A 26,835-nucleotide genomic window follows, 5' to 3' on the forward strand; every position below is an offset into this window, starting at 1 on the left:
AGTAATTAAAGCATTTATTTTATGTACTGGTAGGCAACATTACAATGAACTAACATTAGAATTAAAAATCAACATTGTGAGAATTTTGTTGTTGTTATTATTATCATTATTTTTATAGAAGTAATTAAAAACATTTATTTTATTTTATTTTTATTTTCTAATTTTTAATTAATCATTATTTTATGCTAATTATTATTTTTTTTAATGTTTATGTATTTATTTAATAATTTATTGGTAGACTATATGTACCAAAGATATAAGATATATATATATATATTGTTAATATAAATATATTAACAATAATAACACAGTAATAAAATTATTATTATGATTATTATTATTATTATTATTATGATTATTATTAAGCATTTATTTGATTTGATTTAATTTGTATTTGTTTATTTAATAATGTATTGGTATGCTAAATTGCAATAAAAATAACATTAGAAATAAAAATCAACATGAATAATTTGATCATTATTACTAAAATAATTAAACTAATTACAGTTTTTATTATATTTTATATTTTATTTTATTTTGTTTAACATTGGTAGGCTACATAGCAATAAAATTGCATGACAAATAAAAAAATCATCATTGTTATAATTGGTTTATTTTTATTATTACATTATTACATTTATTTTTTGATGCTTTGTATTCATTATTGTTGATTTTATTTGATTTAACATTTGTAGGCTACATAGCAAAGAATTGTCATTAGAAATAACAATTACTATTATTGTTATTCACGTGATTCAAACGTTTATATTAATCAATAAAATCAACATTTAAATGAATTGTTAGAATTGAGTTTTGATTATGATTATTAAAGTAATTAAAGCGTGTGTATTTATTTATTACATAGTTTATTGGAAGGCTACATTACCGTGAAATAAAATTAGAAGTCCAAATCAACATTGTTAGAGTTTTATTCTTATTACAATCATGAAACTAATTCCAGTTTTTATTCTATTTGCTCTTATTTGGTGTGACTTTGGTTAGGCCTCATCGCACTTCCACGAAATGAAAATGATTGTTAGAATATTGTCCATATGGTTCAAGTAGTTCAGTAGTTGCTTGTATTTTCTTTCCATTTAGTAAAAATGTATTTTTCCTTTCGGGTCGGGCGTGAGTAATCCTGGCTGCTGTGGCGTGACAGACCACGTCAGCAGCCTACATACGTTGTGAAATACTAACAATTACCAAGAATAATTCTTCTGAGGACGGTTGATGATGGCATGGAGAGGATATAGGAGGGGAAAAAAAAGTCCCAGATCTGAATATATAAAAGCTGAGTGTGTCAGGTTGTGTTCAGGTGGAGTTGGCTAACATGTGGTCTGCTGCTAAAGGTGAGCAGCTCGGAGTTTACCAGCCATGATAATAAAAATAATAATAATAATAACAGTAATGATCATAATGTGTGTTGCGTTTGTTGTCGTCAGATCTACTGCTTCTGCTGATGACGACGCTCGTCCCTCATCTGTCGGCGTTTCCAACCGGGGACACCCGGACGGCCTTGGAGATGGCTCTGTGCAACCTGGTCAAGGCACAAGAAGATTACGTGAGTACTACACCTTCTCTGAACCCTAACTCAATTTAGGCTTAGGATGAACCGATGACCGTTTGCCTCCAGGTCAGGCACATTTTCAACGGACACCCACCGAGGAATGACGAGTTAAAGGTGTTAGAGGGAATAACCCTCCCTGTCGTCAACACCAGCGCCGAGGTCCAGGCCTCCGTCTGCTCCATCAGCGACTACCTGGACAACCACCTGCCATCCATCGTCAGGAAGCTGAGCCAGCAGCACACGGACGAGCTGCTGGCCAACGTCAAGGCCTTTCACATCCAGTTCAGAGCCGCCTTGGAGTGGGCGGCGCAACGCCAGAACGCCACCGTCGTGCTGAGACGCTGCCATCGTAAACTGCTCACCTCTCACGGCTATGAGTTGAAAATACGTGGCCTCCAAATCATCTACTCCGCCCGCCAGTGGGTGGAGGGCTTCACAAACTCACACCACGATTGTGCGTAGACTGATACTTTTTGACACCCTGTATTTATATGAACATTGTATTTATGGTGTATATTTATTGGATGTCTGTTGCTATTGTTATCTGCCTATTGCTAAACAGCCTATTGCCTATTGCTAAATGACTTATGAGGGTTCATTTCAAGTGGAAATAAACAATCCTTCGTGATAATATTATCTTCAATTCACCAGTAGCCCCATGTGTGATTGTTTTTATTACATTCAAAAAAACATGAATAAAAGCATTTCTTTACTTATTCGCATGCTTTGCGCCCTCTCCCCTTCCTTATTTCCTTCCTTCCTTCCTTCCGTCCTACTTTCCTGGCAGAGAGTCAAGAATTTAAATCAGTTCGGTCTTGTCAGATTTCACAATGACCCCGTTTGATTGTGTCATTGATCGCAAGTCAGTAAAATATAAGGCATAGTTGTTGCATTTTGAAACAATGCAACGAGCAATCCCGGTCAACCCACACGCGTTCCCTCGGGAAACTCCCGAATGTTTGCCTTATTTGCCCTGAATTTCCCGTATTTTAACTAATTCCGGATTAGGGTTGGTGCGAGTGGTAAGGTTAGGATTAGGTGTAGGGGTAGTTTTCAGGTACGACGGCGTATTAAGGACACATTGGAAAAAACAACTGAGATTTCAAGAATGACGCCACAAATTTACAAGAAAAAAAGTTGCAAATTCACGACTTTATTCTCGTAAATTGATTTAATTATTTATTGGTAGGCTACACATGTACGACGGAGTATTAGGATCACATTAAATAAAATAAATAATATGAAATTAAAGTTATAAATTTACAAGAATAAAGTTGTACAGTTAGAACAAAGTTGTAAATGTACAAGAAAAAAAGTTTTACATTTATATGAAAAAAGTCGTAATATTATGAGAATAAAGTTGTAAATTTACAAAAAAAAAGTCAGAAATGTACGATTTTATTCCCTGACATTTATTTAAGAATTTATTGGTAGCCTACACACCTACGACGGAGTATTAGGGTCACATTAGGAAAAAAACATCTGAGCGTTCGAGAATAAAGTTGTAAATTTACAAGAAAAAAGTCATACATTTACTGGACTGTTATACCGTATGCATTGCCTGAGTAAATTTATGAGATAAAACTCGTAATATTACAAGAATAAAGTAATACATTTATGAGAAAAAAGTCATGCATTTACGAGAAAAAGATCCTAACCTTATATTACAGGCAATGCTGGAGGGAATGTACGAGAAACCAACTTGTAGTATTACAAGAAAAACTCGTCATTTTATGTAACAGGCACTGCCTGAGTAAATTTACGAGCAAAAAAGTCACAAATTTACGAGAATAAAGTTGAAAATGTACGACTTTATTCTCACAAATGTATGACTTTGTTCTTCAAATCTCTTATTTTTAAAAAATAAATTCCAATGTGGCCCTAACAGTCCGCTGCATTAGGTTAGCGCTCGGGTTAGAATACGGGTTAGGTTTAGGATTAGGGTATGCGAATGCGGGCATGCAAAAAAGGTCAAGCTTCAGGTTTGTTTTTGTTGCTTTTATTGCCATCCAGAACTGTTTAAGGCATCGTGTTGCATGAAGACATTGGAGAACTTTGGAAGAAAAGGATTCAGCATATGAAAACAACTTTTACTTTTAAACAAATGAAAGAGGCAACTGTGCTACGAACAAACTAAGTACGTGACAAGAGAAGACTAAAATCGTGATTCTCAATACAACACAAGGTGTGTGCAGATGCATGGTCCTGCAGTAAAAAAAACAACAACAAAAAAACGCCCCAGTGGACGGGCAACACTGTAAAAAGCAACTGCTAAACAAATGATGAAACAGTACACGTGAACAGGAGTACACCGATGTGTCACACGTGAGGTGGCTGAGTGAAGAGCTTTGCCTGGTGTTGATGTGACGAAACGCAACAATGCAGTGTTTGGTGGTTTCAACAAAAAACAAAACAAAAACAAGAAAAGGAGGTTGAGAAGAAGCCGCCGTGTTTGCTCCTGACTGCACTTGTTCTATTAAATAATTGCACTCGCCAGCGCTGCCCTGAGACACCAACAAAGAAGAGGTTTGATTGACATCAAAAACTGCACGGGAACAACATGGAAAATGATAATAATCATCATCATAAAAAACCTCAACACAGGACTCCATGCAAGTAGAAAAAAGCCATCCACACACACACACACACGCATGCTGCATACAAGGGGTGTCCAAAGGTTTTCCACCGAGGGCCGCATACTGAAAAGTCAGAAGGATGCTGGGGGCCACTTTTGCATGTTCCATACCAGATAGGCCGAGACATTTGTTTTACATTGAAAGAAAAAAGCCAGCCTGCATCTGATCTTTGTGCTAAAGCATATACAGTATACACAAAGCCTGTTATTAATTACATTACTTTTTTCGTTCAACTTCCTCCTGGTGCATTTATTCTCATTTTTCATATTTTCACTTTATTATCCCAATATTAGAACTTTTTCCCCAACCTAATGTTCCAAATTTTATGCAGTTCTCTTCCTGTTAATATTATGACTTAACTCTCTTAATATTTTGTCTTTATTCTTGTAAAACTACTGGTCTTTTTTTCTTGTTTAATTGTATTTTTGTCGGCCCCCGGGCCACACTTTGGACACCCCTGCTGTATACACATGGAGCCAGAAGACCGCCTCCTGGCATGGGAAATAAATGTTGGCATTGTAGTAAAAGGCTGCCACTGAAAAAGATTCCATCTGTTTTTTTCATTGGGGTATTATCTTCTACTATGTTTTTCTGTGTCAGTCTTCATATTTCCTTTTCCTACTTTCAACTTGATGGTGTTTTGCTGTGCGTGGCGGTTTGAAGGCCTTGAAACAGCCACTGCATTGTTAAGCTGAAAGGCCCAAAAAGCAAACTAAACGTGAAAACCAGGAAGTAGGAACCAAAAAAGGATGATGCTGAAAAAAAAAAACAACAAAAACGGGCGCAAATCCAAAGACTGACACTGAAAAACACATCACAATCATAAAACTGCTCAAATAAAATGTTTTTCTCTTTAACATCTGCTTTTTGTTGTTCATTGTCAGTACATCTTTTTTGCACAATGCCAAAAGTGGATAGCCACGTTGTGGCCCAACATATCTACAACGAGTATTGCTGTGTTTCAGTGAAGCTCCCTATGAGGGCTGTAGGGTCACGTCGCTCACCAGAAAAAAGCTGAGCAAGCCAAATGTGAAGGACGGAAAAACAAACGACAAACATTGGGCTGTATAAAAAAACAAAACAGTCTACTTGTACAAAGCTCTTCAACAAGCACTTTGCATTTCCCTTTTGAACATTTGCTGCTTTGTGTTTGCATCCTTGCAGTAGTCATTGAAATATTGTTCACTGTCCACAAGGCGAACGTGCTGCTCTCACGCTAACACCTCGTCAGGCCACAAGAACAATACAGAAATGATACAAATGTCAAAAAAAACGTAAGGCCTCCTGTGAGCATGAGGAAGACATGGCAAGTCCTCCGTGGTGGTGGTGATGATGACGATGAGCTTCATCACCTGGCCTGAGGGGGAGGACTGACATCAGCACACGTTATGGCTTGGATGGCTTCTTCGGGCAAAAGCGACGGGTCGCTGAGGATGGACGTGCTGGTGCTCAGGTGGCAGAGGGTGCTGCGGACCACTGGAACGAGACACGAACGAGTTTAGTCCACATGCTGGCTGATAGCAGCCCGCACCCTACATCTTTGCAAAGAGCTAAGGACCTGGCACTATTCTTCTTCTTTTGTAAATATAATGTTGTATAATGAGACTCATCCATACAGTGTTATATATTAAAATATAAACAATATGTTAGTTTACACTTGTCAAAGATCCTCTATACAACAGGAGCGCTCGGTTGGTTTATGGACCTACCGCAAAAACGCCAGTCAAGTATTCTCTCATGGCCGGAGAGCTTTGCTCTTTTAAGGATCTATTGTAAAAACGCAAGTCAAGGTGCAAAATGCACTAAATGTACTGTATGCATATGTTCATTTGACAGGCAGAGGGGAAGAGTAAGGTGTGGAGGCGTTACACTACATGCAACATGTGCAAGTTAGCCAGGGCTCCAGAACCAGCATTGTGGCAACACCTACGTACAAGTGAATCGCGTCCTTAGAGGAAGAAGCACGTCCTTATGTTGACAGTCTTCCTAATTACACTTCCTTATTTTCATTTAGTAGTCTTCTGCTTTTTTGCGTTGAATAGTATTTTGGATATTATAAGAATTTATGTTGATGTACAGTATATAAACTGTGTATACCAATTGTGGTGTTCTGTGTGCTGCGTTGCTGCCCTCTGCTGTGCTCTCGTTGCAGTACACCATTCACACCACCCTGAGGAGCAGAGTGGCAACACCTGTGGATGATTGACAGCAGGACTATATCAGTCTCAAGCATTCTACACCTGCTGCCAGATCGTTGCCATCCTCCACGACTCAGGCTCTTGTGGTTTCATTAGCTGTTGCCCACTACTAGCTGTACTTGCTATTTTTGTTCCCTGCCCGGCTTACTCCGGCAGCGTAAGGACATTGCTAGTTTTCTCCTGCTTGATTTGTTCAGCAGTGTTTTGTGTTTCCTGGCTCTACCCTTTTGGTAGCTCTTTTATTTCTCGTCGTTTTCCCGTGTACCATCCGGGTCACCTTTAGTTGTACATCCCTTTTGTTGTATGCCTTTTCTTGTGTTGTACTTTTTTCCCTTCATGGTTTGGAATTAAACTCTTCTCCAAACCCCAACGTTGACTCCCGCGTCTTGGGATCCAACCCGCGGCACGCACCGTTCCCTAACACCAATGCTCTTATTCCATATATCGACCGATATATCAGTTATCAGCCGATCGGCTTTTTTTCAGCCCCCGGTATCGGTGGCCCCAAAAATCCCATATCGGTAGTGCTCTAATTACAATCGAATTAAAAAGTCAATTTTGGTTTTACTTTCAGTTCTCCCTCCTTTAAAATGGCATTTTCTTGCTGGGTGATATTGTTTCATTTTCGTGTTTTTACTATTGTTTTCATCCTTTTGCATTTGCTGGATATAAAAATGTTAAGATCTATTGTTATGATATATTTTTCTACATAAAAAAGTGTTTCAAAAAGAAGAAAGAATGAATAAATAACACAAAGAGAAGATGTACATGATTATATGCAGTACATGAGATGAGAATGAGCATCAGCAGATATTAAATCAGTGTGCGTGTGTGAGACAGTACTCACTGGGTCTGAGCGCCATGAGGGAGCAGTGTCGCTCCAGCCACTCCAGCGTGGTCTTGCCGAGCTCGGCTCGGCTCGTGGTGGACACCATCTTGTTGAAGGACTCGAAGAGAGGCTTGATGATGATGCTGAACTGAAGCAGTGTGATGTCAAGGATCAACACTGAACTGACTTGTTTTTTTTGGAGGGGCAGGTGAGGCCTAGATGTGACACTTCGCGCCCAACATGAGCTTTAAAAACCACTGTTCAGTGAGGCCGATGTAAAGAAAAAGGCACGAGAGAAACGGCAATGTGGCCCGCTGTCTACCACATTAGCCTGTAGGGGGCAGTGTTACTATTTGGTCATGTTCTGCAGGGTTAATGTTAACAAGGCCAAGAGAATTGCTGGCGCTCACGCAAGGCCACCAAGATGCTGGATGGTGTTCACAGTGTCCCTAGAGTCTAAACGAGAATGTGCCCTAATGTGGCTTCCAAGTGATGCGTTGTCGAGCCGCATGGCCGTATGGAGACAAAAGCGTTTGTGAGTCAGTGGTTGTGTATTCAAAGTAGAATGTATTTCAGTGTGTTGATATGTAATAATAATCATTTCATGTAATTAGGTGTTAAGCAGAGGTGTGGCCGCGAGTCACGCGACTTGGACTCGAGTTAGCCTCGAGTCACAATTTTGATGACTTATGACGAGCAACTCGACTTGCACTTTGGCATCAATGACCCGGGACCTGACTCGGACTTTAGTCTGATGACTTGAAAATACTTGAAGTTTTCAGTGAGTGCGTTGAGTACATTAAAGCACAGTGGTGCCTCGGATAATGTCCGCCTCCCCCGGTTAGTGCGTTTTTCGGTTAACATCCAAAATTTTTGCTAAAATTTTGCCTTGGCTTGTTTAGGGTCCAAAATACCTCCTGGTTTGTTTACCCCGCCATCTTGGACCACGCTTCCAATCTCACAATACTTGCACATGATCGCAGATTGTGGTTGCAGCAGAATAATGTGTTTATTTTGTTAATTGACCGGTTTGTGGGGAATTTTTTTTTCAACAAAACTAGGTAAAAGTTAATGTTAAATGTTCTGTGGTCCATTCATTGGTCATTTGTAATTATTTTTGCTTCATTTTCTGCATGTAAAACTATAACTATTGTCTATAAAATGTGATTTGTGTTAACATTTTTGGGTGTCTCGGACGGATTAGTTGGATTTGCATTGCTGTCTATGGGAAAATTTGCTTTGGTTAAGAGTCAGACCTTCTGGAACAGATTAATGACGTTAACCAAGTCACAACTATATTCAACTGACGAGATCATGATGTCATTTCCATCAATACAACATATTTTCACTCTGAATCTGCTGCATTAAATGCATCTATTAACGTCCAATCAGGTTTAAGAACAAACAACGAGGTTGTCGATTACATTTCTGTGCACTGAATAAATCCTGAATGCTATGGCAGCACTCTTTTTCTGTGACCAAGTCTTGTCACACTGGTCTTCTTTATTAGAAAAAAATACATATATTATATATACATACTGTATGTATTTATATTTGATTTGGACTTGCACGTCTGTACTTGCGACTTGAGATTAAAGACTTGAGACTTGCAAACACTGACTTACTCCCAACTCTGGTATTAAGAATGTGGAACTTTTTGTAGCCAGGCGAGGGACATTCTTGCAATATGACATCTTGACTGGTAAAATCTGGTACAATCCGCTTGTGAAGGCCTGAGGGGGGTAGAAAAAGGATACAATCCAGAACTTCCAGTTCTGCCGAGTGCGCCGCTTGACGTACTCATTGAACTTGTACTGTATGTGTTCAAAGTATTCCTGCGTTATCAACGCTCCGCTCTCGGGTAGCTGGTCGTGACACAGGCTGCGACAGAAAACAAAGGCAGGAGACAAGCGGTGAGGTCACTGTGTGTGTGAGCGTGTGTGGCAAATGAAATGAGCTCCGAGCATGCGTGCACGTACCTGATGGACGCGTTGAGATCCGCAATCTCCTCCTGCAGCTTCCTAATTTCCATCTGCATCTCCTCCCTCTCCTGCTTGAGCTTTTCAATGTGCTCCACTGTCTTCTGTATTGTGACGGCGTTAGTCTGTGCGAGTTCAAAGACAACATCGGCTCATAAAAGAAATGTTTCAAAACACAAGACAAAGTGGAAGTGCGTTCAGAGAAAAATGGCACGACGGCACACTCCTCTGCACACACCCGCATTTCAGCATGTTCACATGTGCCATCACCTTATGACACCGCATTACTTTGCTGAACAACAACAGGTGTTTAATGGCGACAAGACACTCACAGGAGACTTGGAGTTGAGGGTGGGAACTAGGCTGCAGAGCATTTTGTAGCGACAGTTCATTAAGCGTCTGTTCTGCTCGGCTTGGTGTGCTCTTCTTTGGCTCTGGAAATCACACACACACACACACACACATTTACACACTTACATTATAATATGCTGCCGTCGATTATGATTCTTGACCGACACCAACTAGCACTTATAGTGCGTGGGTTTTTTGTTTGCGTGGGTTTGTTAGTTTGTTATGTTTTTTTTTATACCTGAGGTGTTGTACTGCTGCTGATCAGAGATTGTGGACTGGGAACTTGATCAAAAGAACAAGGTGAACCTTGACCTGATCCTGGCTGACCCTGAACTGGACAGGGGGAAAAAAACACAATATAATACAAGCAAAGTGCGGCCCGTGGCTTATTCCACAAATTCAATTAAACAAGAAAATTAGACATGCTCAATATTGGCTTTTTACTGATATCAGATACAGGTGTCCCTCGCTAAACTGTGGTTTATTAATGAATAAATGATTGCTGTTTCATGGTTGACTACAGCCTAGTATTAGTCAGAAATTATGCATATTTAAGCACATTGCATGTATTTTTCCCCAAATTAAGCAATTTCAAGCATAAAAATTGCTAAATGAACTAAAATACAAATACAGTTTAAGCCATTAGGACCACATAACAATAATAATAATAATAATAATAATAACAACATATTAATTACTGTACAGGCTGCTAAATGCATCTACATGGCTTGGTTTTAGCCTGTTTACAAAATTAAAAATATAAAATGGTCCTTTGTGGGAACGAGTCTGGCCCTGCTTTGGTGCGATTAGATGTCACAGAGTCCGAGGGAACCCTTACCAACACTGGATGGCGATTCCTGCTTTCGGTTCTCTGAGGGGGCCATGTGCTGAGAAGACTTCTGTGTTTGAGGTACAACAGGAATTCCACAGGCCTGAGGGGATATGTAAACACAGTATGTCACCCCTTCCACTGTGTTTCACTTAACATTTGCTACAAGTGTTTTACTGTAGTCCTGCAATGGCACAGTTCCTCACACTTGTACTGTATACACCGTGTACCTAATGATATGTCTAGTGAGGACGTTGAGAACGTACCGCGATCATCACAGTTGGAGGGGGCGTCGCATCCGCTTTCATAGTTGGGATCACGGCTTGAGAGAATGAATAATGACATTAAAACATGCGTCTTGGGTGCACACAAAAAATTAACATTTCGCAGCCAAGAAGACGTGAAAGAAACTACGGACCTGTGAAGTACAGCTGCGGGGGGGTGAGCGGTTTGGCTGGGCTGATTTTCTTCAACACTCGTTTTTTGGGAGTGCCGGTCGGCTGCAGGCGCACGGGTACGGCGAACATCTGCTGGGGCTGAACGGCGGGGGCGGTGAGCTCATTCAAGGACGGCGGCCGGGATGGAGCAGGTGCAGCCTGCGTACATGCGGAGCTGGCGCCTGCCGTGGAGGAGTGTGCGATGGCGGAGGGCGCTAAGGTCTCATCCAAGGGCGGCGCCCCCACGTCGTGAATGGGAAGGCACTGAGACACCAGGGGATTGTGGGTGGAGACTGCAACGTGATTGCCCAGCGCCACTTGGCCCGGATAAAGAGGCAGGTAGTTTTCCACAATGGCACCATCACCCCCATCACTGGCTCCACTAGTTTGACAGGTCAGGGGTGACGGGATCGCCAAGGGGCTGACTGGGAGCTGCATGGATGACATTAACTGGACCTGGTGACAAAAGCACATTTACTATCTCATTGGTGGTTGACCTATTGTTTATTACCTCTGCCAAGGCCGTTTTCAATGTCCTGACTAGAGGTTTCTATATACAGTATAAACCATGATAGATTTTATGATGGGTAAGTATTCTTACAAGTCTGCTCCCATTAAACTTAGGTAAGAATCCACAAATGCACGCACACATGCACACACTCAAAAAATATCTCCATCAATTATAATGAGAAACCTCTGTAAAATCCAAATGCAATTTCACCCAGATTGAATTGGAATGTACCTTTACAGGTGCCCTGATGTTCTAACAGTAGTATTGTCCCTAGAGCCTGTTTATAAGCACCCAACGTGAGAAAAATCCATCATCTCCTCACTTGGTTGCTTCACTTTTGAGAAAAGAAACGCTGAAATGCCTGCTTTTGAAGTAGCAACTTTTCGTGACGTCATGAAGGACCTCATGGACTTCCTCACCGCCTCTCACCCGCCCTAAGCTAGATGAGCCAACCCTGTATATATGGCCGCCACTTCACCTTTGTAAAAAAAAAAAAAAAAAAAAAGCTTCGCATCTTCAAATCTAAAATACATCTACACATCTAAAAGCTTGGAGCTCTGCCAACAATCTGCTGCAGACATGAGAGCTCTAAGTTTGATCATTTGGATTTTGCGTGGACAAACACAGCTCGTGAGCTTTACAATATAGGAGATTAAGGTCTTCAACATGGAAAAATTGTCCAATTGTGCCCTAACTGGCGCGTGTTCATAACTGAAACTAAAGCTACGACAGAATCTCGATGCATCGCCTCCAAGTTGTGCATCTGGATTGGAGGTTTTACCACCTTTTAGCAATGAAGCTGAATTATAGTCGTCCCTCGCCACATCGTGGCCCAAATTTCGTGGCTTCACTCTATAACTAAAATATATTCATAAACCATACAGTTTTGGCCTATCATTCGTCCAAACATATGCATGTTTAAGCAAATGTTACATATCTTTTCCCTAAATTAAGCATTTTCAAGCATAAAAATGGCTAAAAATGAAGTAAAACATAAATATAGGGCATTCAAAGTGTTGATCTACACTGGTCACAAGGTGTCAGTAATGTTACTGTAATGTTTGGTGAGACACACCAGACGGAACAACAGGCTTTTATTGCAGGTCTGAATGATTCCACAACAGACACAATAATCCCTAATAAAATCACAAGCTACTGTTGTGGCCATAACCCACGGCAAGCTGAAACTAAACTCTGAACCCCCGACGCCACTTCCGGTCCGCCACTCACCCTGCTCCCCTGGGGAACACATTTATAGCAACACACACAAGCATGAGTCTTATTTATGTCTTAAATGGCTCTTATTAAGTCTGCTATATTGGGTAATACGAGTGTAAAGGTGACTATAGGGGTGTTATTTCACATCTACAGGGCTCTAGTAATGTCAAAAATCATATTTCGAAGGTCGTAAACAGGTTTTCAAGGCTATACCTACAGAAATATGCCATTTATAAAAGGAATCCTATCTCACGAAAATTCACTCATGATGGTCAGGTCTGGAACCAATAACCAATTAACCGCGATAAATGAGGGATTCCTGTTTTGCACAATTTTGCAGATGACACAACAGTATTTTCAGGCCGTTAAGCAGACTAGTCGTGTGCAATAATTCAGTTTAGTATGATTACTATGTTACATAGATCGGGCTGGTGTCACTACTTTAAAGGAAGAGAAAAGCAAGACAGAAGATGGGGGCACAGACTCTTACACTTCCTGCTTGTGGTGGTAGTCGTGAAGGTGGGTGGTGGTTGTGGTGTGTTAAAGGCGCTGAGAGCTCCGTGTTTTACCTGGGACTGAGAGCTGCTGCTGGGCAGAGGGGGGACTGATGGTGCAGTAGGGGAAACAGAGGGGAAGACGGGTTGACGGTAGCTGTGAAATAAGTCTGGAAACAAGAGGCTCTATGTTAGCAAGCGGTTAGTATAAAAAAAATGTAAAAAAAAAAAAAGGAATCACAATACTTTCTGGGTTAGATTAAGCCAACTACTGTGTAGCTGAGTTACTACAAAACGTGCGTGATTCTTTTAAGTGCGCAACATTAGTGTGTGTGCGTTGACAAATATACTAGCACTACATAACACCAAAAATCATCTCAATGCCTTCCTTACAGACAAAAAAAAAACAAACCCTCACCACGTGGGATCGATCTCTTCTCTTGTTGGTCACAAGAATGTAAACGGGAAGCTTTGTTAAACAGTATAGGCTAGTGAGTAAAACAGTGCAACCAAACAACTTGTTTTGCTGAGCAATTCTACACGGACAATACTTGATATGTAACACTTGACCAATTATCCTCTGACATACTAGCCACACACATGCTAAAGCAAGCCAGCTGTCGCATCTGTTGGCAGGCTTCCTGCACTCATTTCCGGTGTATAAGCCGCTGCTTTTTTCTGCTCTTCGCTTATGCACTGATGTGCTTTCAGGTCTCGCGACATCTGGTGTGCTTTGCCATTTTGCACGGTGCGCATGCATTCATCATTAGCCATGTGCGATACCACTGATTTCGTTCTGATTCAAATATATTTATACATATTTATTTTAAATGACCGCATGTCATTTTGACAAGGTCTCAATAATGAGTCAATAATAAGTTCATAATAAGTTACTTTTAACTGCGTTCCTGTTAAAGACATACAGTACAGGTACATTGCCTCAAAGTATCAAATTATCGTTCTTTTGATTTGAGAATCAATTTGAGAGCATAAAGATCTAGTATTGGAGGTATCGATATTTCAGTACTGATCGCCACATCACAACTCATTATGGGTGTAAAAAAAAAGAAGGAAGAAAAAAATGACTTAAGATGCTTTTACTTAAAAAAATACAAACAAAACCTTTTTTAAAATCAATAAAAGCAACCCATTTGGCTGGTATTTCAAATAAATTAATCCGTAATAATAATATATTTTTTAAAATAGAAAAATAATAATAAAATACAGTAAAAACTGTTGTATTTAAACAATTGTTTAAACATTGTGGCAAAATGTAATGGACAGTTACAGTTAAATAGCGCTCTGTTGTGCGTGCTCGTTGACGACGTCACTTTTAGCTTTTCATGAAGTGCTGGTATAACTTTCTGGCTAAAGTGAGGACGTGATGTTATTTTGTAGCGAGGTTCAAGAACTTTAATCATATGCAGTCATGGAAAAAATGACGAGACCACCCTTGTTTCTTCAGTTTATTGATCCTTTTTAATGCCTTTTACAACTAAAGGTGCGTTTGTTTGGACAAATATAATGATGCTAACAAATATAACTCATGAGAGTTGAATTTAAGAGCTGATATCTAGCAACTTCCATGCTTTTCTTGATAAGTTCTTACATGAATAGCTATAGCGTTGTACTACCAAAAAATTGAACTGTTATGAACTATTTTTGTTGTCATTGTTATATTTGTCCAAACAAAGGTACCTTTAGTCGTATCAGGCATTAAAATAAACAAGAAACTAAAGAAACAAGGGTGCTCTCATCATTTTTCCATGACTGTACTGAAAGCCAGCGCTATAAAACTATAAAAACTCCAAAACCACGTCTTACTGCTTTGGCCCGGTCACAGTTGCTTGCTAGAGGTTGTTTATATGCTGAAGTTATCGGTGTTTGCACTACGCTGGTTTTCCTTCTTGTAGATGTAACATTCACTGCCGGATGATTCTGCTTTAAGTGCGCTAACATGTTATAGACGTGTTTCCTGCAGCATACCCGATATCCGTAGAACAATGTCGACACACAACTGTGGATTTATGCTTTTGCTTTTGTCCATCCGTAATTTTAACAGGGACGCCAAAGTGTTCCCAAACAGGAGACCGTAGTGACATGGGACGGTCTTCCAGCTCGGGCTTCTCGCTTGCATTTGCTATGATGCCATTTGTCACGCCTGCAAGCTACTAGTGTTGCTCCCCCTCAGTCAGTAGTGTCCGACACTCAGGGGCGTCCGTGCGGAAACTCCCCTAGGGCTTCCGTTCGCGTGAAGCGCTTAGAACACTTTAGTAATAAATTTTATGAGAAAAATAGCATAAAATACAACCGAAACGGTACGCAAACGGACTAAACCAAACATACATACTATACATCCATGTGAACCGTTACACCGCTACTAGTCATCACGGAGAACGTGTAGAGAGGTGCATGTGATGCGGCTTTCAGGTTGAAGGCGATAGATCTAGCGGCTTGTGCTCGGGTCTACCGGTGGATCTCAGTTGTGTGGAGAGGTGTTGGAAGGTCAACTGTAGCCGGCGGGTTTTTGGGGCTGGACAACAAAAGAGACAGAGAGACCAGACCGGCGGCGTGTGTGGTGAGGGAATTGTGTGGCTGTTCGGGTCCGACAGTGAAGAGGTCGACTTTAGTGACTGGATTCACAGGAGGACGACGAGGACAGCGATGAATGACTTTTCTGGTAGGCTACTGTTTAACCAGTCGTGCTACATGCACTGTTCGGCACTGTTTGGAAAAACAACATTTATTTAATTAAAGTTTAAATAAAATCTTCCTGCGTTACAGTATATCTTTCTGTGTATTAAACATCCCATGTTACGACGTGGACACCTGCGGCTTATATACCGGCACGGCTTATATATGTGAAAATCTTTTTCTCTTCAACTTTAGTGGGTGCGGCTTATATACCGGAAATTACGGTAGATTAAAGGAGTGCTCATGTGAAAGTGTAACTATTTTCAACAGGGTTGAACAGTAATAAAGGTAGCAGCATAGTTGATGGTTGCCGTTCTGGAGACTGGAGCACCTACTACAGGGGGGAGCGGGAGAAAGAAGTCAGAAAAGACAAAAAAAATAAGACTATGAATTAACAAGAGTAGCTCAGTGCACGGCAAATACAAAGCCAGTTTACGTCTATGACGGCATAACTCAGATTATGTACACCACACGGTGTTGCATGCTGACATTATGAAATGAATTCTTAGGCACTGTACTTTTACAAATGGCCCCCAATCCCTGTTCGTTTTAGTACCTTGTAGTGGGTCAGAAGAGTCCTCCATAAAGTCGAGGTTGGGCTGTAAGGGGTTGAGTCTCGGTTGGATCATGTCTGCATTCCCTGCATACGCTGCAAAAAGGAAAAGCAATAACCCAGGCTTATGACAAAAATGATACCAAAATGAAAATACCTGTACATAGTTACATACAGTATTATGCAAAAGTCTTAATGATGTTCCAACAGTACTATGTGTCCCGAGAGCCTGTTTATGAGCACCAACGTTTGTCACACGTTTGCTCCACTTTTGAGAGAAGACGAGCAGAGTTGCTTTTGATGTTACGGCTTTTCATAATGTTCCGCTTCGCAGAAGACAGCTTTGTCAAAAACCAGGCTTCACTACGCATCTTAAAATTAAGCCTGGGGCTCTGCCAACGATCTGTCAGTCAGCTACAGACATGGGAGCTGTACATTTTAGGCATGATGTTGCTGTTAAAATGTGAGCGTACTGTTGGCACACATGTTGCACATTGCAGTGACACATACATAAAAAGGTGATAAAGTGCACGGTAGTGCTTCTTGGAGACACACACACTGTTGGAGACAAGCATTGACAAACACAGCTCATTTACATTAAAGCTACAGACACACAAAATGAGGTGTCCCCAGTAGGGCTGACTAAAACTAAAAATAAAACAAAATCAATACACTCTTGTGACACCTCTAAGACTTATTTAAAATGGTTGACAAATATTACAATATGGGGCCTTTTATAAGTTAAAAGATTCAAAAATAAATAATTCTACCATATATTAGTGATGGGATCAAATAAAATGAAATTCTTACTGGGCTCCTTGGGGCTGGGCCAGGCCATGGGCTGGTGGAAGGTGCTGAACAACGTGTCTGAGACCTCCGAAATCAGAACCTCCATGTCAAAGAGGCTCTCCAGGTCCATGGGGGGCGGCACTTCGCTCTCTTCATCCTGATAAAGGGAGACACGGTGCATGGCTGGAGGGACTTCCCCAAACAGCGATAACTGCTCCTTGGGCCCCTTTAGTCATTAGAAATGCAACCACCAAGCTGGTTAATGACACGGCAAACAAGTGACGTGTGTAGGCCTGTAACGATAACAAATTTTGCTGGATGCTTGTCATCCGGCCTGTTAGGCGGAGAGAGAGGAAGAAAACAAACACGCATGCACATGCCAATATATCAACGCCGGCAAAGTTATTAAGTTTGTTTTTATTTATCGTGCGGTTAATTGATTTAAATCATCGTGACAGGCCTAGAGGTGTGCAATTACGAAACATGCGCTTGCCGTAAAAAACAGAATTCAAATTAAGGATGGGTGGAATCATAAATTATAATTGTGTTTCTCACGTTGAATGAAATCGACTGAATGTGAGTTTCCTGTGAACCCTTCAAACAATGGAGGCACAAAAGCACTTGGCAGCAACCAGCAGAGGGTGCAAGGAATTCAAACCCATTCGGTTTGCTCCCTAAACAGGCTGCAGAGGAAACCAAATGGGAAGTAGACCAGAGACAAACCGACACACTGCCCCAGTGTTTCCCATACATTCATAAATTTGGACTGCCACAAATAGATTTAGTGCTACCCATCTGCCCTTGCTCATGAACACATTAGAACGCACCTGGTCTGCCAGCGAATAAGAAGACGGGCCAGGAGGGATCAGTGTTATCAACTTAGCAACTTTGTTTGTATATTTAGCGAGTCATCAGACCCCTGTAGATAGATAATCGCTTTTTTTTTTTAATTTATTTGCAAACAGTGGACGAGTGTGTATTTACAGCAGTGAACACATTAAATGCGTATTTACACACATGAGGGGTTATAGAAAAGGCAAATACTCTACATGCTCTTTTTCAAACAAGCGACAAATCTAGTTTAGAGACTTTTGGTGACTGGCATGAAGGCATGTATCGCTCTTCTGGACGAGTAGCGAGTGGGGGGGGGCCCGCCGCCCATTTAAAAGCACTCACCGGTGGGCCCGTCTTGTTTGGGACATAAAGAAAAACGACAAGAACAAGTGACAGGAGAAAGTTCATTCATGGTTCTAAACATATTTGTTTTGCTTTTTACTCACTTTTTTGTTAATGACCAATTATGCAAATTTGACGATCACGTGATTACATCATCTCTGTGGGAACCACTGCTCCCTCTCTGTCAGGTTTGTGTCAGGCTGCTTCAAATGGTGAGTAGTTTTACTTTGCCTTTTTATTTATCATTTTTAATAAATGGGAAACTACACACTTGGAAAAGTGTGAAAATGGTGTTTGTACATTAGTGTATGTTGCCTGCGAAGTTAACACCAGTTTTATGATGACCTCATCACTTTACATTATTTCCTATGGGGAAAAAAGTGTTCATGTTGTCATGTTTGTTTATCTTCCTGACTCAGAAAAAAATTGAGTCCAGCGCCCATCCATAGTTTGAATTGACAAATGCGTTGCTGCTTTGGTGCAGTTAGGCGAGGGTGACATGTGTCATGCATGACTTTAGTCTCTGCATACCTTGAGCAAACTTGACAGGTCGTCATCCTTGTGCTTCTGCAACTGAAAGACAAGTCAGTAAACACAAAGTTAAGATCCCCGTGACTGAATGCTCGGCCCAATCAGCCAAAACAAAACCAAAAAACAAAACAAAACCAAGTGTGACTGGATGACGTGTACATTTAATGAAATCTCAACTCTTTTCTTGAAGTATGTCCTCCACTTGTGATACTCTCTGATGACAATCTCGATTCGTCTCCTCCAACATTTGCCCTCCGTGGTGATCATCTGTAGAGTGGGGGAGGGGAGCCGGGGCGTTTATTTAGCAAAGAGGACAAGACGTTAATTGGAATCAGGCGATAAATGGAGAAAAATCGGAAAGCTCATTATATGTAACAAGTTGTTGTTTTTCAAAACAGTGATGTGGTGAGGAAAATTTAGCTCTCTGTGACTTCATGGTAATTTTCTCAGGTGTAAACTGCACAACACAGCAGCAACAGAACCAATGTTGTAAGAGCAAACTACTCAGCAGGCATTAAAAGGGCTTGTGTAATGCACATGAGTGCATGCAGCGGTAGATACTTCAAATGCAGCTACTGCTTTCTTTTGGGGAAAAACAAGCACAAAAAAAGCCAATATTTTCGGGCCCAGCGCTAATGAGACATTGGCAGTTATTTGCTTTCTTACACCACCTGGTGACTACATTGAACAGAGGCGTTAACTGGTTAACAACCGGACGTATGGGCTCCTACGCCCGGTCTACGGCCAAAAAGCGCAAGAAACGCACAGAGGGCGCGCGTGTGATGTGCCGCAGACCGGCCACAGAGGTCCTTTGTCATGTCAAACAAACTCTATAGGCACTTGCATTTTTTTTTCTGGTTGCAAAACAACCTTTGCTACGTTTTGCTGGTGTCAGCTTTGGCCAAAATGTCAATTTTTTCGTACGTGGCACTTGTGGACTCTGTATGCGTGTTGTGTGCCATGCGTGCACCCCTCATATGTAATTAGCGCAGCAACGCACTTTCAGATATTTCAGATCTTCTCCATGTGTGTCGAGATCTTACTCCTTTCCTTCACAGCAAACGCCAAAAACTGTACATCCAGGTGTGACCTAGGCTTTAGCGACATGACGATTAATGTTCACCTCTGTACTACGATGCTCCAGGTCTACATTTCCATGGAGAGGAGTCACAAAGTGGCAAACTGGATTCTTTCTTCTCTCCACATCTATGGATGGAAAAAAAACCACTTGTATTACCCACTTGATAAATAAAATAGAGCTTCTGCGTCCCCCAAGGCAAAGTGGAAGTCTTACACTGCATGTACCAGGCCCTCCAGATGGCGTTGTTGAGGCGGATCTTGTCTCTCCAAAGCAGCTTCAGACCCTTGAAGTTTTTCCATTTGGGAGACACCAGCTCACCGCTGAGGACAATGACCAGACAGTCACATCAAGAAGAAGACAGACACTCAGTACTTTAACATGGAACAAGGATATACAGTAGAAAAGGCCTTTAACAAAACTCAGGTCAACCAAAGCCCAGGTCCTGATGGAATCTGTGGCGCCTTTTAAAAAATGTGCAGTAGCCTCACCTTTCATTTGGGCTTCAACGCTTTTTTGGAGGAAACAAACCACACCTCAGGTATGGAAAGACGCCACAGTTGTTCCTATCCTAAAGTTCAAACCTGCTCAATTATTTCAGAGCAGTGGCCCTTATGTCTATTGCAGGGCTCTGCAACCATTAGCATGAAAAGAGCCATTTGGGCCCATTTCCACCAAATTAAAATCCACTTGGAGCTAGAGCCCGACCGCTATATCGGTGGGCCGATTATGACGTTTCAGCGATTAATCAATAACGGTGAATATGTAACCGATATACGGCGCTCCCTCGTTTATCGCCGGGGATAGGTTCGCAAAATAGCTCGCAATAAGTGACATCTGCGAGGTAGCCAACTTTATTTGTTTACAATGATTCTATATGTTTTAAGGCTGTAAAACCCCTCACCATACACTTTATACACTTTTCTCTGACAGGCATGAACATTTTCTCCCATTTCTCGCTTGTTTAAACACTCTCAAAGTTCAAATTTCGTTTGAATTGTAATGATCGATCAACTAGATTGGACACAAGAAATGATTAAGTGACTCACACGTAATCACTACTCTGACCGTGCCTCGTCCTGGTCTTGGACTTCAGACCTGACTGTATTATCATTATGATTTTTGCCTGCGCAGATGATTATGTTTTTGTTTTTTTACTGCAGACTCAACAACACCAACCACGTTGAAAACTCCCAGTTGTACCCCAGTTTCCTTCCAGTGCTGCCCTTTTCCTGCCTGATTTATTTTCCTGTAGATGGAATCTTGAACTCTGTCTTACTGAGATGACTAAAAGGCCTTTACAATACAGTATGTACTGCAACAACAGCAGGACTGGTAGTTACAGGGTTGCAGCTGGTCGTAGTGCTTCCCTGCTCTATTATTAGTCCTGCCAGTGAGTCCAAGTCGGTGGTGCCATTTCCAAAAAGTCAGAGGGAATCCTCTTCTTGTTGTGACACTGCCGCTGTAAATAGAAAGCCTCTCCGTTACTGCCGCTAACCCCTGAAGACAGCAGCATTCTGTGCTTGTACACGCAGCAAACAGTAAGAAATATGTGGAAAATACTGGAAATATTAGGAAGGTACAGTATACTATTTTGTAAATGTCATGTGTCGATGTGAAAGAGCTAAATGCAAATAGTAAAAATACACGCAACATTTGTGTCATGTCCTTTGATGACAGAATAGATTCCTGAATTAAATGTACAAAAAAAACCCAATTTGATATCTTACTGGATTTGCAGGCCACCAGAGACAAGCTAATAAACACTATTAGTTGTCAAAACAGCAACAAGTTACACAAACACAACAAACCAGCTGACATGTCAGGTAAAAACACTCTGTATTTATAAAAATAGATTTGTTTTTATCTCACTTCCAGGACTTCATGAATGTTTGTTTTTTTCCTCCATTTCTTTAAGTACTTTTATTGAACATGTTTCAAATATTTTATAAATAGTAATTTATATAATACAATACAAAAAAACAATATTTTAAAGTAAAAACACTATAAAATATGTTTTATTAGTATTTTAAAATAAAAAAAGATATTTTTTATAATTATATAAATAATACAATGTAAGACACAAAAATATATTTTTAAAATATAAATTATAATTTAAAATATAATAAAAACATAAATTAAGCATTTCTTGTTTCCAATACTTTATAAACGTAATTAATATATTGCATGAATGTAATATTCTAAAATCCCCTAAATAAAACAAACGCATTTTTTATTTTGTATTTTAAAATAAAATATATATTTTTTATAATTATATAAATAACAGAAGGGCTGTCAAAAAGAGCTTGTTAACGGCAGTAACAAATTTATTTAATTGATTACATAAAATTTGTTTTTGCGTGATTAACATATGCATCATGGCAAGCTCCGCTTCTCTGTTATGACGAAAGACGGCGGCACAGTGTATCTCCTCACAGAGTCACACAAAGCCTCTGACTCTTGTTTTTAACTTGACTCTTACCTGAACAACAGGTAAGACAACAGTGCAAAAACAGACAACAGCAGTGCAATTCCAACATCATATATGTAACTCCAACTCCAAACAAACACATCTCTAGTCCATTCCTCATTGCAACGACACTTCCTCATTGTCACTAGACAGACTGCAAGATGCATTCACGGACGCTCTGAACATCACAACGGCGTCTTCATTGTGATGCATGTGTGGTCTGAATAAACAGAAATGTAAGGGAAAACAATAAGTGGATATTCTTATCACTCACTTTGTAACTCTTAATGCTGAAGTGCAATTTGTTGCATTTTATAAGTATGCTCAGAAATCCCAGAAAATTCACTCAAAACACATCAATTCAACTTAAATGACGTGGTGTCTTTGAACGCAACTCATCATTGCGAATAACAGTTAAAGTCTGATTCAAAAATTCTGCTATTAAAGAAACCAGTGTTAGGTAAATAGATGTTCAGACATGTGTGCCATCTCTTAGCTTGATTTAAATTAATTTGGCGCCGTTAATAATACATACAAATATATGTGATTGTGCTCTGTTGTTTATCAAATACTTTTAATCAAATACAGTAAAAATGTCCATATTTCAGACATGGTGATTAATTGTGATAAATTAATTTGAAAACCCTGATTAATCAGATTAAAAATGTGAATCATTTGACAGCCCTTATATATACAAACACAAATTTCAATAAAAGAAAATGAAAACAAAAAATAAGCATATAATGCTATAAAATACAAATATTGTTACAAAGCATGAAATGTTTAATTTTGTCAATTCTGCCATCAAAAGTAACATTTCAAACTTTCAAAGGATTTCCAATAAATTGATGAAGTGACTGTCAATGAAGGACACTGTACCAAACGCTCATCCCTCAAAAGAACCAATACATTTTGCACATATTCCTTCTCACAGCAGAGGTCAGGACCGCCTCAATCCCCTGACCTACCCCTCGCCTTGCCCCTCTCCTGACCTGCCACAACTCTGCAGGAAGTTATGACATCCGCAAGTCATGGCGGTCATATGGAGCTGCGAGTGAGAACGCCTGGGGCCTGCTGGCACTGCGCTATCAAAGTGCGTCGTTGCTCGGCTTTCAAACAATTACAATTAGGGCCACATTTCTAGTTTGATCGGGCGTGGTGATGTTGTTGTTGAGCTTCCACCTTACCACTGACTGTCTTGCATGTTTGGGAACAAGGAACTTGTTGTATTCAATTAGGGTTTTCAGTACGGAAGGCGTACCGATTTCCCACACAGCACGCCACGCATTACGCATCGACTTGGTAAACAAATACAAACAAACCCTCTTCAGTTGATAAAATGCCCTGTTTGGGAACACTTTCACTTTACTGCTGAAACACGTCAACAGACAAAGTGGATAAGACAAAAGCAGCGTGCCGCCATTGTTCAGTAGAGATGGAAAGCGGGGCTACAACCTGGAACTGTTTAAACAACACAATAAAACAATAATTCACACGTTCATTATTAAATGAGATATATTATGAGATATTACACGTTTTGTTTTGTCACCTATAACACAAAGTTAATATTTTACCCATATAGCTTAGCATATATTGACTCTACATTGAACTGGTTTTAGCATCTTTAGTGTACAAAATGTATACAGGCACCCTTCATTTATTGTGGTTAATTGGTTCCAGACCCGACCGCAATATGTGAATGTCCACGAAATAGTTATCAGTATTAATAAAAGGGAATATTTTCGTACTTAAGTACATAGAAAACCTGTTTTATGACATGCTAAATACTGTTTTTACCATTGTTAGAGCCATTGTAGACATGAAATAACACCCCTACAGTCACCTTTACACCCCTATTATTCTTTGTCTACACCACATAGTGCAACTCTTATGCGCAGGCTACCGGATCGCTGCACGGACACAAGAGACGGCCGCCGCTTTAAGCATAGCATGCTACCAAGCTAACTAGTCAACCTCCAATTTATTTATTCTAAACTTAACAAAGGGTTTAAAACGGAGTGGGGAAGGAGGACAAAGTAAGAAGCCAAAAAACGTACCACTTCCACATGGAACTGGAGGCCAACTTGTTTTAAGTATGTCGTGTTGGACACAGCTGACGCCATGCAGTGTTAAGGTAATGTAATGTAAGGTAATGTCTCATCAATGCTACATTACGCCTAGCGACCAGAATGCTACATCGGACTCATCTTTCAATATTTTTTTTCCCAATAATAGGCCATAGTCAACCATGAGACAGCGATCATTTATTCATTAATTTTGGAAAAAACGCAATAGACTGAAGGAGTGATGATAATGATACTTCTGATGATAATGTCACTTTTAATTGACATCCATGTTTATTACTGCGGCTGTACAACTGCACTGACAAACACGGCAACCAGGTGGCGCAAACACAATAAAACATATTATTACTGATTACCTATCATTACATTGTATTATTGCCTGAAACGCTCATTATTTATTAGATGCAGCTCTTGCAGTATTGATCAAATGAGACTGTACAGGTGTACCTAACGTTTGGGCCAGTGAGTGATAAATTGCAATGATACAAACAATTAAAGTATTCATATTTTGCACTGGTGGATTGTAACCAGATTGTAAGTGGAGCATCAAAATGCAAAAACAAGACAGGAGCGAGGGATTTTGCAGCGCAAAATCCAAAAGTAGGCGGCCTTCGGTTTACAACGTTTTCTACCTGAGTGCGGAGGAAGAATACATAGTTGCAGGTAACTTGACTGAGGTAGAGCAACGTTATCTCTCGTCTACCTCCTGCCCTTCATCATGTCTCTGATGGCAGTGCGTCAAAGAAAAGGAAAGCTACACCACCATGGAAGCGACACCAGACATGGCAAAAATGCCCAGAAAAGGGAGTCGCGCTGGTCAACACTGGCTGCATGCACGGTCCAAGCCTCTCGACTGCCGTGACCATCATCAAGGGTAACGAGTGTATCCTGGAACGTGTGAAAGGATCTGCTCCTATGAAATCAAAAGTGATAACTCGCATCTTTTTTGTTGATTAATGTTTCATTTAACTTGGTATCGTGGTAATGTTTTTATTACAGTATTTTATTTATCCTTCATGTGTCCTGCGTGAGTGACATGTTCCAACTTACAACGTGTCGTAGAAACAGACGTCGTTCATAAACCACCTGTACTTTTAAGTTCCTGTCCCCTCCTATGATTTTATTCATCCACTTTTTCGTTTCCTTTTATCAATTCACACGCTATCAACAGTATTTACTGTTTCATATGATTATTTTCCCTCCCTGACAGGATACGTTAACATTTAAAACACAAGAAATAAACAAACTCAGTCATTGCTGACACCTGGGGAAGGGTTGGGCTTAAATAAACTCCATTTCTTCCTGCTCCTTTTCAGACATGATGAATCGGTACGACTGTAAACATATCAAGTATGATGGAAAGAAATAAAGAAATTGTCCATACTCTCAGGTCTAGTGTACACCCACGACACGTGAGTGTTCACCTCCGTTATGCAAACATTTATGAAGCCTCCCTAACACTACATGGCCATTAGAAGATGATATGGGTCATTTAAGTGTGACTTACCTGTACGCAAGTGTCATGCACTCAAAGAGCTTGGTGAGGGACGCATCAATGGAGATGTGGGACGTGCTGGCCTTTCCAAAGTGGTACGTCTGACAGGTCTGCTTGTTGACAGTGTCGAAGTCGTAGCCTTTCTTCGGCGGGTGCTCACTGTGCGGCGACGACACCATGAAGTGCCCGCTGTGGATGATCTGCGACTCCAGCCCGTTCTCGGTCCTCCGCAGGCCCAGGCTCACCTCCTCCGCGTCCGAGTCGTCATCCTGCTCCTGCTTTACGCTTGGCGGCGGGCGATGGTGCAGTTGCCTTGCACTGAGCTCCATCGAAGCCGTGATGACGCTTCTTTGCTCGGCAAACAAATAGCTAACGTTAGCCGGCCAGCTATCTAGCCAGATAGCTAGCCTGCGCACCCGTCATGAGGCTGGCGGACGGCTACCGGTGGTTGTTCGTTCAGTCTCAAGTTGTCGTGAAGGCGGAGATCCCGGTTATCCCATTTCTTTAGGCCGCCAGCTCGTCGGTAATACTCGCTCGGAACTTCTCGGTGTCTTTGTGGACAGTTGACTACAGACCAGCTGACACAACTGGCAAAAAAAGGGGGCGGGCTCTCTCTGGTTTGGAGCAGGAAGTGCCTCTGTAAGAAGTATTGTGGTTGGTTGGTAGCAGAGCCCCACCTACTTGTTACGTCATATAAATAGAGCCCAGGTCGCTTTGTAGGTCAAGGGTCACTGAGCTATGGTTGGGGGATACCGCAAGTTTGATATCGATCCCTCACCAAAGAATTACCCAAACTTTTTAACGACAAAATATAAGTACATGAATTATTGTGATTGTAAATGTCAACATGAACAAACAACATGGTGTGAATGAGTTATCAGTAATAGAAATTGAGTAGGGGTAGGATTAGACAAGC

General features: G+C 40.8%; 1 protein-coding gene across 5 annotated transcripts; it reads right to left on the reverse strand.

The window, feature by feature from the left end:
* Positions 1-3,565: 3,565 nt before the first annotated feature.
* Positions 3,566-26,531, reverse strand: mlxip (MLX interacting protein). 5 transcript variants are annotated; one of them, XM_054774270.1, is made up of 17 exons: positions 25,932-26,531; positions 20,087-20,193; positions 19,916-19,998; positions 18,970-19,059; positions 18,793-18,834; positions 17,107-17,242; positions 16,300-16,392; positions 13,125-13,219; positions 10,808-11,282; positions 10,656-10,711; positions 10,399-10,492; positions 9,799-9,893; positions 9,542-9,643; positions 9,210-9,334; positions 8,988-9,111; positions 7,249-7,378; positions 3,566-5,679 (listed from the first exon to the last, which is right to left on the reverse strand). In XM_054774270.1, the coding sequence occupies exons 1-17, from the start codon at positions 26,246-26,248 to the stop codon at positions 5,552-5,554; spliced, it is 2,292 nt and encodes a 763-aa protein (XP_054630245.1). In that variant the 5' UTR covers positions 26,249-26,531; the 3' UTR covers positions 3,566-5,551. The 5 variants fall into 5 exon arrangements, with proteins under 5 accessions (XP_054630245.1, XP_054630242.1, XP_054630244.1 ...); XM_054774267.1 differs by having other exon boundaries at positions 17,107-17,311; XM_054774269.1 differs by having other exon boundaries at positions 18,952-19,059.
* Between the last annotated feature and the right edge of the window lie 304 nt (positions 26,532-26,835).

The sequence above is a fragment of the Dunckerocampus dactyliophorus genome, chromosome 4 (genome assembly GCF_027744805.1).
Source record: "Dunckerocampus dactyliophorus isolate RoL2022-P2 chromosome 4, RoL_Ddac_1.1, whole genome shotgun sequence".
In the NCBI taxonomy this organism is placed as follows: Eukaryota; Metazoa; Chordata; class Actinopteri; order Syngnathiformes; family Syngnathidae; genus Dunckerocampus; species Dunckerocampus dactyliophorus.